General features: G+C 37.1%; 1 protein-coding gene across 1 annotated transcript in view; it reads right to left on the bottom strand.

Moving 5' to 3' along the window:
* The window catches only part of si:dkey-18a10.3 (heat shock factor protein), a 39216-nt gene that overhangs the window by 1543 nt on the left and 21185 nt on the right, over nucleotides 1-16488 (bottom strand). Inside the window, exons 8-12 of the mRNA XM_028815752.2 lie at nucleotides 15052-15299; nucleotides 13734-13901; nucleotides 4733-4835; nucleotides 4569-4631; nucleotides 2637-2682 (exon numbers count right to left, since the gene is read on the bottom strand). Coding sequence (XP_028671585.1) covers nucleotides 2637-2682; nucleotides 4569-4631; nucleotides 4733-4835; nucleotides 13734-13901; nucleotides 15052-15299 — 628 coding nt within the window. The remainder of the gene's footprint in view (nucleotides 1-2636; nucleotides 2683-4568; nucleotides 4632-4732; nucleotides 4836-13733; nucleotides 13902-15051; nucleotides 15300-16488) is intronic.

Raw genomic sequence — 16488 nt, forward strand, 5'->3', positions numbered from 1 at the left:
GACTCAAGGACAAAAAGGTGAACATCCTACACTGGGCCAGTTATAGCCTACTACCATAAACAACCTGGAGTAAACATCCTGGAAGAAGTGGCTAGAATCCTTCCTGAATATTGTGCAAAACCGGTACATAAAACATATATTACAGCCACAAAAGATAGCTTTATGAAATCTCAAAGTGTGGTGACAGAATACTTATGCAAACACCATTATTTCCTTTTTTATTTTTAATATATTCTTTTGATATATAACAATATCACATTGTAAAACTAACTTTGAGCTCTATTGCTTTGAAATAAAAAACACAGAGAACAAAACATTCGTGAAGGATTTGTCATGTGGTGAAATTAGATCATTGATCAAGGGCCTAACACTTTATTCAAGACACTGTACAGCATTTCATTAAACATCAATCACCATTTTCTAATCTCTTTATGCAGTTTCAAGGTCATGGTCAGCCAATGCCTATCCTAGCAGCAGTGGGTGAAAGGCAAAAACAAAATTACCATCATGCCAGCCCATCTAAGAACACTTTCACATCGTGGGTGAAAGGCAAAAACAAAATTACCATCATGCCAGCCCATCTAAGAACACTTTCACATCGAGCCAATTTAGAGTTGACGGTTAACCCAACCTGCACTTCTTTGAGATAAAGGAAGGAAGGAAGGAAAACTGAACAACTCGGAGCAAAAGCCAAATTTTATGCAGGTATTGTCTAGGTTAGGATTTGAGCCTAGGCCTCTGAAACTCAGAGGCAGCAATGCTAAATAATGTGAACCATGTCACCATCAGAACAATAAACAGCACTTACGTAACTCAGCATGAAGAACTCCCACTGCTTAACAAGTGCACGATATCCATCATCCTTTAATTTTTTCAGCAACAGTCCATTCTGCTCTTACAAAATGCTCCTCATGATATTTTGCATTAAACAGCCACTTTAGGATGCTTTGATTCAAAACGAACGAGTTCATGCACTTTACAGTGCATCCAGAAAGTATTCACAGCGCACTTTTTCCACATTTTGTTATGTTACAGCCTTATTCCAAAATGGATTAAATTCATTTTTTTCCTCAGAATTCTGCACACAACACCCCATAATGACAACATGAAAAAAGGTTTTTGCAAATTTATTAAAAATAAAAAAACTGAGAAATCACATGTACATAAGTATTCACAGCCTTTGCTCAATACTTTGTCCATGCACCTTTGGCAGCAATTACAGCCTCAAGTCTTGTTGAATATGATGCCACAAGCTTGGCACACCTATCCTTGGCCAGTTTCGCCCATTCCTCTTTGCAGCACCTCTCAAGCTCCATCAAGTTGGATGGGAAGCGCCGGTGCACAGCCATTTTAAGATCTCTCCAGAGATGTTCAATCGGATTCAAGTCTGGGCTCTGGCTGGGCCAATCAAGGACATTCACAGAGTTGTCCTGAAGCCACTCCTTTGATATCTTGGCTGTGTGCTTAGGGTCGTTGTCCTGCTGAAAGATGAACCATCGCCCCAGTCTGAGGTCAAGAGTGCTCTGGAGCAGGTTTTCATCCAGGATGTCTCTGTACATTGCTGCAGTCATCTTTCCCTTTATCCTGACTAGTCTCCCAGTTCCTGCCGCTGAAAAACATCCCCACAGCATGATGCTGCCACCACCATGCTTCACTGTAGGGATGGTGCCAGGTTTCCTCCAAACGTGACGCCTGGCATTCACACCAAAGAGTTCAATCTTTGTCTCATCAGACCAGAGAATTTTCTTTCTCATGGTCCGAGAGTCCTTCAGGTGCCTTTTGGCAAACTCCAGGCAGGCTGCCATGTGCCTTTTACTAAGGAGTGGCTTCCGTCTGGCCACTCTACCATACAGGCCTGATTGGTGGATTGCTGCAGAGATGGTTGTCCTTCTGGAAGGTTCTCCTCTCTCCACAGAGGACCTCCGGAGCTCTGACAGAGTGACCATCGGGTTCTTGGTCACCTCCCTGTCTAAGGCCCTTCTCCCCCGATCGCTCAGTTTAGATGGCCAGCCAGCTCTAGGAAGAGTCCTGGTGGTTTTGAACTTCTTCCACTTACGGATGATGGAGGCCACTGTGCTCATTGGGACCTTCAAAGCAGCAGAAATTTTTCTGTAACCTTCCCCAGATATGTGCCTCGAGACAATCCTGTCTCTGAGGTCTACAGACAATTCCTTTGACGTCACGCTTGGTTTGTGCTCTGACATGAACTGTCAACTCTGGGACCTTATATAGACAGGTGTGTGCCTTTCCAAATCATGTCCAGTCAACTGAATTTACCACAGGTGGACTCCAATTAAGCTGCAGAAACATCTCAAGGATGATCAGGGGAAACAGGATGCACCTGAGCTCAATTTTGAGCTTCACGGCAAAGGCTGTGAATACTTATGTACATGTGCTTTCTCAATTTTTTTATTTTTAATAAATTTGCAAAAACCTCAAGTAAACTTTTTTCACGTTGTCATTATGGGGTGTTGTGTGTAGAATTCTGAGGAAAAAAATGAATTTAATCCATTTTGGAATAAGGCTGTAACATAACAAAATGTGGAAAAAGTGATGCGCTGTGAATACTTTCCGGATGCACTGTATGTATGCACTTGTATAACAACTGATATTAATCTCTTTAAAGTCATACATACCATGAGATGTCTGTTTCATAGAATAGCCATGCTCCTTTTTTAGTTCCTGATTTAAGGTAAAACAGAAAAGAGAATATATAAATCCATATCAGAATATTACAGATGTTAATGTAAATCATGATAAAATTAGCCATTCAAAGCATAACATAAAAAACAAGGTCCAGTATTAAAACATTGTAGCTGAATGTTATTAACCAATATTGTATCCACATGCTTTCTCGTTCTGCGTAAGAAAAAAAAAAAACACCCTGAAATTTGAAGACTCTGTTCTATGTATTCCCTGTTCTGAGTTTTTTCCACATTAGCAAAAAATAATGTAATACTGCCTGGTGCCAAAATAATCGAGCAGATGAGATTCTGTACTTTGGCAATTAAAACTACAGACATGTCATCTTCTTCACAGGACAGTCCATCCTGCTGGCACATAAAAGGAGATGAAATTTTTATTGGAAAAAATATACAGGTAATTATTGCAGACCACATTAAAAAAATTTTGCTTAAAGACAAAACTTGAAAATTAACATGTCAGCTGTATTTTAAATTAACTGCATCATTTATAACCGTTTGTCTGAATTTACCCCATGCAGTACTGTTAGCCAGATACTGAAGAGTTTCCTATAAAAGTATCATTTTTCCCATCTGCTCACATGTGTACAGTGTAGACTTGTCACTCACTGTTCCTGCCTTTCGGTGTTTCTTGAAGACGGGCAACAATCATGAACATTCTGCATTGTACTAATAAAAGAAACTGTACTTTAAGTATGGATATTATTCAGAATTTTGACAGATAATATAGAATTAACCCTTTAAACTCAGACTGATTTTGTCCATTTTGTGTTACTTTGATTTAATGGACTATAACTTCATCATCCTTTATTCAATATTAATGTTAAAGTTCTCCAAATAAAGGTCAGACATTTCCATTTAGAAATATTTACACCTGGAGAATTAATTATGTTGTACACATATGTTACAGTAGAATAAGTTGCAAAATTCAATAACATCTTTACAAAATGCACTTTGAATGTTATTCTTATTTCCACGCTTCCAAGCACTACAAAAGTATAAGTGAATGTGTCAGGAGCACCCAGAAAAAGAAATTGTTATGAAATATTTACAAGTACATGTCTAGTTTTACTATTTTGAAGCAGTACTAAAACCAAGATATTTTTTCTCTGCTTTTACCATTTCAAATAAATACCCATTGTATACATATCCATTTTTGAAATCCCCTGACCAATGTAACATTTTGAAGGGCAGATCTTAATATATTCAGTATATGGTTGGTAAAGACATTATACTGTGAATTCAAATCACATCACCAAAGATTCAAAAATGTCTTCACAAAAAAAAAAAAAAAACAAACAAACTGAAATACAGAACGTGGAATATGTAGACAGTGAAAGGAAGTGTCATTTCAAAGTTGAAACACTTCTCTTATTACTAGATAATGGTCTGCCCATCAGACTGCACATAAATGAATCAGGACATTCAAGAAAGCCATGAGAGGGAGGCTGGGGGTAGGTGTTGCCGTAATACAGTAATCTGGCCATCTTTGAGGGAAGAAAGAAAAACATTGCAACGTAAAATGGGGTGGGCAATACACATAATTTTAAAGTAAAACACTTTATTTACTGTATACCAAAGAGGAAATCAACAAGTTTGAATTACTGTTCAGTTCTTCCGGCAGGTGCAAAACAATGTGGCCAAGTTTAAAGAGTTAAAACCAGTTATTGCAATCCTATTTGAGGAGTAATGTTGGGAAGCATTGCCTCTAGGATGTTCACTTCAGACATTTTAACACAGTGTAGCAGATTGATGTCACAAATGCCATCATAAATGGAGAGTAACGTTTTAAAAACAAGTCAATATAGCACAGCACAGTAAAGGTGACATTATCTTGCATACAGAAATAGTAACATTGCTAATTACCACTGTATGGTCCTTCATAGTTTCAAGACAGCAAGATGCTACACCAGGTGTAGGGTCAAAGAGCTGGAAAACAGATTTAACAAGAACAATTATGTTACCAAACAGCAGAAGCCCATATGCAAGTGACCTTAGCATTCATATATTAATGTCCTATGGACACTCACATCTTTAAGCAGATCATCACTGGGATCATTGGACCCAGACAGGGATGAATTAATCTGGGCCAAATTTGCGTCAATCTGTGCCAGATTGTCAGCAATTTCACACCTTGAGGAAATAAAAAATCAAAGGTTAACATTTAACTAAAAAAACCAACATGTAACAATACTCTGTAGCATATAATTCATGGAACACTTTACATTGGCATGGATATATAAAATGAACAATTGTTAATGTGCATACCAAAGTATTCTAAAGTATATTGGTCCACAGTACAGAAGCAAACAGGTCTGTCCACATGAACCAGGACAATGAGACTATTTTGCTACACTTAAGAAATATGCTAAGAAAACTCATGTCAAAATGGTTGTGTTTTTATTTACCATTTCAGTTTCATCTTTTAAGAACATATAAGCAATTAAGATAATGACTTTCAATAGTGGATCACCTGGTTTCCCTGATGCCATTCAGATGCACATTGTTTCTGATGACCAGGTAAGTGTGATGCAACATTCAGTCCAAGCTGGCTATAAAGATTAATTTACTTACCTATAAAGAAGTTTCTTTCACCTTGGATAGATCTACTATCCTAACCATTCTTCAATTATACTGAATCAGTCAACAATATACTTAAGGGAACTGTGATTATGGAAGGTGGATGCAGTGATATACCAAATAAGAAAAGTTTACAAACATATCTTAATGTGACTTTCTTACACACTGCCCAACAGATTTGTTCATGCCACAATCAACATTTCTGATAGAAAACTCTCTTAACTGGCTTTCTGTTTAGAATAACGGCTACCAGAACATGTACTATTAAATTTGAAAGAATACTCACTAGGATGACAGAAAAATGTGGTGTGAAGTTAGCTCATACTAAAGTAAAATGAGACAGAGGACCTTGGCAGTGCTCATGTCAAATCTAAATTAAGATGTTTATTACATACAAATCAAAAACATTTTGTAACTGTATGTCATAAGAATGTGCTGGGACCTTTTTTAAGGGAAATAACAAGTGAAGGGAGAAGACACAACCATCGAAGCCATCCATTTTAGTAAAAGTGGGCATAAATCATGGTTAACATTGTGGGATTGTCAATATACAGTATGTCTACAATGCAATATATTTGTTGCTTTAGAAAATAACATCTGCACACATATACAAAAATATATATACATACACAGTCTCAGTGGCCACTTTACGTCCACCTGCTCATAAACACAAATAGCTTAATCCTCTTAACAGCCAATCATGTAGTTCCCAACTCAATACATATAGCACACAGACATGCTCTTTGACCAAACATTTGAGTGTGCTAAACATATGACCTAAGTAACTCCACAGTATAACTGTTGGCACTATACATGGCAGTTCTAGCATCTCAAAAACAGCTGCTGTCCTGGCATTTACATGCAACCCAATGTCTAGTATTTACAGAGAATAAAAAGTGCAATAAACACTGTGGGGGGAAAAACACTTTGTTACTGTCAGAGGTCAGAGCAGAATGGTAAGACTTGTTCAGGCTTTTGATTGCCAAAACCAGATGACTGAGTTTTTGAAAAATTCCCCGAAGTGATTAATCTCAACTATTGCTTAATCATACAAATGGTAGAGACAGAATCTGGCAAAAACTGAAGGAGTGATTTTATTCATACTACCTCATAACAACATGAACCAGCTCCTTTGGCACATGGCATCTTACAACTAAACATCAAGAACGGTATCAAAATCAAACAAACATAAAAACAAAACAGCAGCAAAATCAAATGAAAGTTGTGCCACTTGTTTTGCATTACAGTATATCTTAACAAAATTAAATATTGTTACTTTTGCATAAAACAATGAACAACACATAATATTCAAGGTGTCTGGCACCACCCAAAAGCATGAAAAGCAAAACTGTAGAGGGGGGTGTCCTTGAAAAGAAATTTTAAGAAACATGTTATAAATAAATGACTCAGTACTGGGTTTGCAAGCTATTCAATTGCTTCACAAACTGGTCAGTATTGGATGCGTTTGAATGTCATTTGACAAACCATAAAAAGATTTAATACAAAGGGTGGAAACTTACAGGGAAATGGAATAAATATGAGCGCCACACAGCCATTAATGTTTGCCTTGATCTTAGTGATGCTGAAGTCTACGATGGTGGACAGCAGAAAATGATGGCGAGTACTAATACCGTGATACCAACAAGTGTTAGCACTACAGGAACACTACTTTAGCTTAGATTAAAGCTGCAGTGCTTGTATGTTGCAGGGTTGGAATGGTTCACAGAATCTAATTACCTTATAGTGAAATAGCCATTTAAATGTTGCACATGAATGTACCATGAAAAGTGACTCTTCTGGTGAGATGTACAAGATGGCTTGGCTTTTGTTTGCAGATTGTGTATCTGAGAATGACGTTATTTGTCTATTTCAGATATACATATCCTAGGTGATTGCATTTTACACTGCTGATTTTGTGCTCCATAGTACCAGTATAAGATGCACTAATTAGATTTTCTGATTACCATGGGGTAATTCTCACACTGAAGATATTCCTTCTTCTATTCATTCATCTTCTGAACCCACTTATGGGTGTGAAGCACCTAGAGTGCATGCATAAAAATAAATGCTTTGACACCCCTTGCCATTGATTTTGCTACATATGTTGTTTTAGTCTTTGCCACACTTCAAAAGGTTGAACCATTCCTTTTTTCACTCCATTGCTTATTTACACAATATTATTAATAGCAAACAGTTCACTATTAACTTTGCCCCACATATGCAGAAGGCTTCACTCGTTGTACTTTTTTTTTTACTAAAAGAAAGGAATGCAAAAAAGTCACCAATGTCTAAACTGTAAGCTAAAAAATATTTATTGCTAGAAGCAGCACCCAGCATTGCATGGGTAATTCAGTCTGTTCTGATGTTTCACTTGTTATTAGCCACCAGGTGGCATGGTCAATCAAACTAATTTTGGGTTGGGACATAGTCTACTGCGGTGGGTTGGTGCCCTGCCCAGGATTGGTTCCTGCCTTGTGCCCTGTGTTGGTTCCAGCAGACCCCCGTGACCCTGTGTTCGGATTCAGCGGGTTGGAAAATGGATGGATGGATAAACATAGTCTATGGTCTTCCCCTTATCTAATATGGATGGTGTACACATTTTGGCAGATTGACCAAATAATGTGGATGTGTATACTGGGCATGCATATTTTATATATATATATATATATATATGTTGCTGAAAGGAAGACTGACATGCCTCCACCTATGACATCACTTCCAGGGTCACTCCACCTGAACCCACCTCTTCCTCCTAGGAATCATCAAAACTGGGAGCTCGGCCACCTTGAACAAACTCCATAAACTTGCAAAGAAGTCTTGATTAAACTGCGCCTAACACATGTTGTATTATACCTTTTGTGCTATATAAAAATAAAACACACAGAGATTTTGAGCTTATCTTTACAGATTAGCTATATATCATAATTATACTGACAGTTTACCGCTTACAACAAAACAGAGTTGATATGCTGTAGATATCTACAACTGACATTGTGATCATTTATACATATATTTATAATATACAGGTAATCCACTTCCAACCCAACTGCACACCCCCAACTAAGCATAAAACTCAGCAACTGGATATGTATTGGTAAAATGTGACATTTGCTATATTTTTAAAGAACAATTTTCTTGTTGCCATATTTGAAAAATCTTGTTCTTTCTTTGTACCAAATTTCCCTATATGTCTAAAATACTGCATTTACTCACAAATATTATAATTCTTGGCATATATAGTAGTAACACTAAGATTAGCAGATGCTGTCTCCATGCCTAGCACAGAGTGGGAATTCTACGCCCTACGTGACTAATTCTACTGGTATGTAAGAATTTAGCCAGCTGCTCCCAATACAATTTTCCTATGACTACTGCTGCTATGCGCTCACAATTTATCATAGCTACAGCAACAACTTGCATCCACCTGCACCACAATACCAATAAATGAACTGTGTGTGCCATTTTTTTTCTCACATATGCCTGTTGCTTGGTTGTTACATAGAAGGGTGCTATTGATATCACTCAAGACATCTGTAGTGATTTGGATCTCTCTTAAAATTATATAACGATTCTTATCATTAGTCATCCAGCAGTGGGTGCACACCACATACTTGGCAGCTCAATCCTCACAATACCTTGTGTCCATCACTTTCCACTGGAACCACATTTTTAATCAGTAAATAGCTTTATTAAAATGATAATTTTATGATCTGAAACTGAGTTCAGAAGTCATCACATGTGAAACAAAGTCACATGACCACCTTGACTAGAGCACAGGAAACTGTATCAGTCTGTAGAGATCAGCATTGCCTACAGAAAATCAACACTGTGTTTCAAGGGCATTGGAAAAAACACTTCACTAAATCTCTGCAACATCTCTACTGTAAACTACAGTTCATTTTAATTTTTAAACATTATAATTTTAAAATTAAGACACATGCTACCTATAAATACAGGTGACCCCAAATTACGAACTAATGCTGTTCCTGCCAATGTCAATAACCCCAAATCTGTAAGTTGGATATTTGTCATTAATGGAAACTTTGGCAAAAATTATTTAAATACGTATTTCACAAAAAATGTTTAAAACTTATTAAAATACAACAGTAAAGAAATATTACTGTAATTAAAATTACAAAACACAAATAATTTATACTACTGTAGAATGGGGCACAGATATGCGTAGTGTATTGAATTTAAGCATCTTACAGTTTTTGAAAATGAAGCACAAAAAGCCACTACTAACTGACTTCTGACCCCTCAGCAGCTACATGCTGTCTTTGCTAAACTATGACACGTTTCTTGTTGGCGACTTTAATTTTCATATCGATAATCAGTGTGACCCGAAAGTAAAAGAATTCATAAACCTCCTGGACTCTTGATTTGAGCCAGCACGTTAGTCAGCCAACACATAAAGCAGGGCATATGTTGGACTTAGTAATTACTAAAGGACTAAAAGTTGATGTGAAGCAGATCATTGATACTAGTTTATCAGACCATTTCTCTTACTATTTAATATAGAAACAATGATAGAAAAAATTAAAAAGAAAAGCATATTGTTAAAAAACTTTTCTTTGATTCATCTGCAGCTTCAAAGTTTAAAAACATTGTAAGCAACCAGTCCGTATGTAGTGCTTACAATAGTGAGGATAATGTAAATAGTAAGGTGGAAAATTTTAATACTAAAGCGAGAGCTACCACTAACATAGTTGCTCCTGAAAAGACAGTTAAAAAATCCTCCCACACTGTTGCACCATGGAAGACTCAAAGAGTGTCTGATCTAAAAGAGGACATGCCAGATAGCTGAGTGTAAATGGAGAAAAACTAAATGAATTATCCACTATGAGATATTGAAGGCTAAAATAACAGAATACAACAACATAGTCCGTCTTGGTGGTGCTATTTCTCTAGAATTATAAATAACAATGCTAGTAATTCCAGAGTCATATTCTCTATAATTGATTGTCTGCTAAATCCAGATCACTCAATGGAATGTCTCCAAAAAATTCCAATGAAACTTGTGAAGCTTTTGCTGTATTTTTTAATCACAACATGAATGATATTAGAAATAATATAGTACAGCTCTCCAATACTATATTAGGGTGAGAAGCTCAGTCATCCGGGAGGGGCTCAGAGTAGAGCCGCTGCTCCTCCGCATCGAGAGGAGTCAGATGGGGTGGCTTGGGCATCTGATCAGGATGCCTCCTGCACACCTCCCTAGTGAGGTGTTCCAGGCACGTCCAACCGGGAGGAGGCCCCGGGGAAGACCCAGGACACGCTGGAGGGACTATGTCTCCCGGCTGGCATGGGAACGCCTCGGGATTCTTCTGGAAGAGCTAGAAGAAGTGGCTGAGGGGGGAGGGAAGTCTGGGTATCTCTGCTCAAGCTGCTGCCCCCACGACCCGACCTCGGATAAGCAGAAGAGGATGGATGGAGCTCTCCAATACTGATCCTCTTAAACCCCCGGTACTCCATTTAAAACAAATTAAATTCTTTTACCAGGATAGACTTAACTGATTTATATAAAATAGTTTCTCAATTGAGACCCTCCAACTGCGTCCTTGACCCAATACCAACAACTTTTTTCAAATAAGTATCCAGCGTGCTAATTGACAGTATTCCTGACATAGTAAACTCATCATTAGATACGGGGGTCTTCCCAGACTGTCTTAAGACTACTATAGTTAAACCCCTGCTCAAGAAAAATAATCTCGATTCCTCTGCTTTTGAAAATTTTAGACCTATTTCTAACCTGCCTTTCTTAAGTAAAATCCTAGAAAAGGCAGTCATTATACAGCTAAATGACAACCTCAATAAACATGCAATTATTGATAAGTTTCAGTTGAGTTTCAGAACAAATCACAGTACAGAAATTGTTAAAGTAGTAAATGACTTGTGGGTAAATGCAGACAGAGGTCGTGTATCTGTTCTCATCCTCTTAGATCGGAGTGCCGCATTTGAAACCATTGATCACAATATTCTTAGAAATTGCCTTAGTCAATGGATGAGCCTCTCTGGCAGTGTCTTAAATTGGTTTAAGTCTTACTTAACAGGAAGAAAATTCTTTGTTAGTTGTGGTAATTATATGTCAAAGACACATCTTGGGTCCACTGCTCTTTTCAATTTAAATGCTTCCATTAGGTCAGATTATCTCAAGGCATAAAGTGAGCTACCACAGTTATGCTGATGACCTGACTCTGTTGGTTCACTGACACAATGTCTTATTTGTGTTTCTGAAAGAATGTGTTGTAATTTTCTCAAACTAAATATGGAGAAAACAGAAATTTTAGTGTTAGCAAAAATGGATATAATGAGGGTTTTATAAATAAACTTGATCCATTAGGATTAAAAGTCCAGAAGGAGGTAAAGAATTTAGGGGTAATTATTGACTCTGACTTGAATTTTAAATCACATATTAATCAGATTACTAGGACAGCATTTTTTCACTTAAGAAATACTGTATAGTAGCAAAAGTTAGACCTCTTATAATATTGCAAGATGCTGAGAAATTAGTTCACACTATTGTTTTCAGTCGGCTAGATTACTGTAATGCACTCCTCTCAGGACTACCCAAAAAAGACATGAATCGATTGCAACTAGTGCAGAATGCAGCTGCTAGAATCTTAACTTGGAAAAGAAAATCTGAGTACATCTCTCCAGTTCTGATGTCACTACATTGGTTACTTGTGCCATTTAGAATTGACTTTAAAATACTGCTTATGGTTTACTATGCCTTAAATAATGCCTTTCACCTTACACTCCAAATCATAACCTTAGATCTTCAAATGAGTGTCTGCTTATAATTCCAAGAGCTAAACTTAAAAGAAGTGGTGAGGCGGCCTTCTGCTGTTATGCACCTAAAATCTGGAATAGATTACCAATAGAAATTTGCCAGGCTAATACAGTGGGGCATTTTAAACAACTGCTAAAAACTCATTATTTTAACATGGCTTTCTCATAGCTTCATTTTAGTTTAATCCTGATATGTTGTATATGCATTTAATTATCATTACCATTCATGGTGGCCCCGAAATTCGTACTAACGCCTACTTTCTCTTCTGTTCTTTTTCCAGTTTTCTGTGGTGGTAATCTGCGCCACCACCACCTGATCAAAGCACATTGCTGTCCCTACATTGATGGATTGAAGGCCAGAGGTTCACCATTATCACCAAGGTCATCAATGTGAAGCCTGAAAACGATGAGGACTGATTGAGATCATTCATGTAAGGTAGAATACCTAAAGGGGGCTGGGTTTTTTATTTTTTATCTGTCCTCCCTGTCCATCGGACCTTACTTTTATTCTATGTTAATTAGTATTGCCTAATTTTATTTTTATATTTTGTCTTTTTTCTCTTTCTTCATCCTGTAAAGCACTTTGAGCTACATCATTTGTATGAAAATGTGCTATATAAATAAATGTTATTGTTTGCTAAATGTTCACTAAAAGCATCAACTTTACTCCCAACCCAGATGCTGTTCTCACTGAAATAGCACAGCTAGGATGCATACTTGAGACACTGGGAATTATAAACAGAAAGTTCTACCTCTCCTCTGCCAAACAGAGAGCTGTTTGCCTGTGTCAGAGCTGACTGCACAGCTGGTTGCCAGTTACGTTCAGTGACACATGCTATCCATGCCAAGTGATCACTGAGTTTCACTTCTTCCATTCTGCAACTGTTCTCCCTGAGAGAGCATAACTTGGAGTCATACTTCGGACCCTGGAATTACAAGCAGCGTGTTCTGCTGCTCCAGGTAAATAGCCAGCTGTTAATCGAGAGGCTTACATGTAAGTGAGCTTATTCCATACAATAGCTGTACATGTTGCCAGTTACTTTTAACATTCATGCAGAAAAGAACAAAAGGATTGAAAATGGTGACAAAGTACTTAGTTTGAAGTACTATACCTCATCATCAATGCGGCTGTTTAAAACTAGCTTGCTTCATAAAAAAAATGAAGCTGTTAGATCAAAGTTAATTGAAATTTCATTGAAAACAATTTGGAGGTTTTATGTTCATTTGTATGTGCTGTATTTCCATAACTCGACTCCATCATAACCCAAGACCTAATGGAGACCCAAGCAGAAACCAGTCTGTATTTAACAAAGATGTCAGGGCATATATTGTTGCTACAGTGATCTATAAAAATGTGGCATTACAAACAGCACTCCATTTTTCATCTGCTTGTAAGTGCATCTTTTGGTGATCAGAAGCTTGGTCACTGCTAAAAATCATGTTTGCCCAGCTCTAATAAAAAAGGTGGAATATATACAAAAATCAGCATATTTTGTCTATTGCTGTCTGTCAAAGTGACAGGAAGAACATTGCTATGTTGTGCTCAAGCATCTATTTAATAAGATTGAGAACATACATTCAGAATACTTTGGTGCACACTGTTATCCAGATGTCATAGTTGCAATAAAAGAAGATATGAAGATATGCTAAGGTTTATACCGCTCATTAGGGCCTTCCTCAGTGCCCATCCCTCCACAATCTTCCAGCAGGTAATCAAACAAGTCGACGGGAGTAAAAGGAGTGGGGATGGTGTTGGGGACCAAATTTTCAATCTCCTCCTCCAGTAGTGTCTCCACTAGTGAACTTTTCCAGCTAACATCTAGGTATCTGTTGATATAAGTATGAATACAAATAAATACAGAAATTTGTGATAAGTAGTATATTGGATTTACAAGCAAACAATAAAATCTAATAACAAAAACATCCATCCTGTGAAGGTGTAGTGGGTAGCATGACCAAGCATACTACAGAGAATAAAACATAGCAGATAACTTCTGCTGCAAAACAGATCATCTCAGTGCCTTTCCTGTATCTGTTTGAGAGTATGAAGTAATAGCTAAGACAGCGGACCTGAAACTACCAAGTCATTTTAGTCGGCTGTCCTCCAGTTTAAAAAAAAAAATGTATACAGCTGTTCTGTACCCTGAATTTGCCAGTTATAATGGACAAATACACAATCCAAATCAATAGTATTCAGTGCAGCTTAGATAATACATAATGCCACCAACACTCATACTTCTATAGGCTATATAATATGTTTCTTTATTGTTGTTATTTGTTTGGTATTTTTCATTAAGTTTTACACACCCTACCAGGCCAGGTCCAAATGTTTCTTCCAACACACAATTACTGACTTGTGCTTTCTGTTCTTAATAAGGATGCTTTTCACACTATCATCTTTCATCTACTTATATTCTCCAAGTTCAAATCTAATAAAGCTTAAGAACTTAAATAGACTGTTTACAAATGTTCTCTTTATTTTTAAATGTGAAATTCATGTCATTTCCCCATTCTGTTATTTTTAAACGTAAATAGTATATATGCTGAATATAAATATAATGGCATGTAAAGTAAGTATAATACAGTTGCAGGAATGAAAAAGAGACACAAAAAATACTGTAAATAAAAACTGCAGTGACAGTAGTAAATAGAAGATAAAACAGATTTTCATGGCAGACAGGAATACAACACAGTTATGAAGATAAACAAGCTTACCATAAGCAACAGATTGTATTTATCTTATACCAAATAAATGTCCAGTTAGATCCTCAAAGAACTTTGTTTTGTTCTCAATCTACTTAAGAGCTAGGAAAAATAGACTGCCCTTGAGACAATATCGGAAAAAAAATCTAGTTCCACTCTCAATGCAAAAGCAAAATTATATTTTAAACATTTTATCATAATTCATAAATAAACAACCTACATAAGTCAAGTTAGTGGTTTGAGGCTGACATGAACAAGTGCACCTGTCACTTACTGGACGCCTCTAGTTCTTTGTGGTTTCAACTCTTTCCATGCTGCTCTTTGTCCTACTTCCTGTGGACACTCCATCAAATCAGTTTGCTTGTCTCCTCCAATTTTTCCTCCCCATGAGCCCGCCCCTTCCATGCCATGCCCAACATGTCCAGCATCTCCCTGCTCCAGCAGGTGAGTGATATCAGAAATTATCTTGCCCCCAGGGTAGATGCTACTGTGCTGCAAACTCTCCGTGTTCTTAGCTCCTCGCTGTAACAAATAACCATGAAGTCATTAAAGTTTAAATAATTTAAAAAAAAATGAAAAAGAAACATTCAAATTTGTTAATATCCGATTAGTGGAGTTTGGTGTGAAAGTTGATGGTGAAAAAGGGTACAGAATTTTACAGGGCTAGCCGAAAGGAAAAGTACCTAATGTTTATCTCCGCTAATTTGGCAGGAAATTGATTGTGAGTATTTAGGACAATTCAAATGATAATGGGGTAAAGTGTTGAGAAGGCCAATTAGTGTTTCTAATAGCTATTATTGCTTCAAATGATTGATTTTTAATTTATTACTCTTATGTTCACTGCAAAGCCCCATTTTCAGCAGTCATTAGTAGTCTATGTTAAATCAATTACAGCATCTGTACTCATTTTAGGAGCTGAGCAGTATACACAAATACACTTTACACAATACAGTGAGTAAATACGGTTCTACTATATATACACATTACATAAACACTATATAGATATACTTTAGATATATATGAAAATCCTTTTAAAAGTCAAAGTCTCAAAAATATTTTATTGGTTTCCTATAAATATCAAGCATATTAGTGAGACACAGCTTTCCTTTATTAAACTGATTCTGACTGTGCTAATACACCCACTGTATACCAGTCAGAACATTTTCTGCATTTAGATTTAGATTCTGCTTTTTAGATAGTTCTTTATTGTCAAGGTGCAGTCGACTCAGTGTGAGACATAAGAGTTAAAAAGACAAGAAGTGAGAAAATAATAACAAACCAAATAGTAATAAAAGTACTTTACAAAATATACAAATTGCACTGGTTGACTTAAGGTCTACAGTATATTGCACATTGGGAGAATGATATGGAGCAGTTTTATTCTGAGTTCAGGGCCATGACTGCTTTTGAATAAAAGCTGTTTTTAAGGCAGTTTGTCCTGGTTTTCATTGCTCTGTATCTCTTGCCCGATGGCAAAAGCTGGAAGAGGCAATGACCGGGATGTGATGAATCCTGTGAAATGTCTATTGCTTTTTTGCAACATTGGGAGGTGTAGATTTGTTCCAGAGTGGGGAGGGTACAACCAATTGCTCTCTCCGCTGTCCTGACGACCCTGTGGACTGCTTTCCTTTCTGAGGAAGTGCAGCTACCGTACCACACACACAGTCCGTATGTCAGCACACTCTCGTTGGAACAGTGATAAAAGGCAAGG

This window comes from Erpetoichthys calabaricus, chromosome 12, assembly GCF_900747795.2.
Source record: "Erpetoichthys calabaricus chromosome 12, fErpCal1.3, whole genome shotgun sequence".
NCBI classification, from domain to species: Eukaryota; Metazoa; Chordata; class Cladistia; order Polypteriformes; family Polypteridae; genus Erpetoichthys; species Erpetoichthys calabaricus.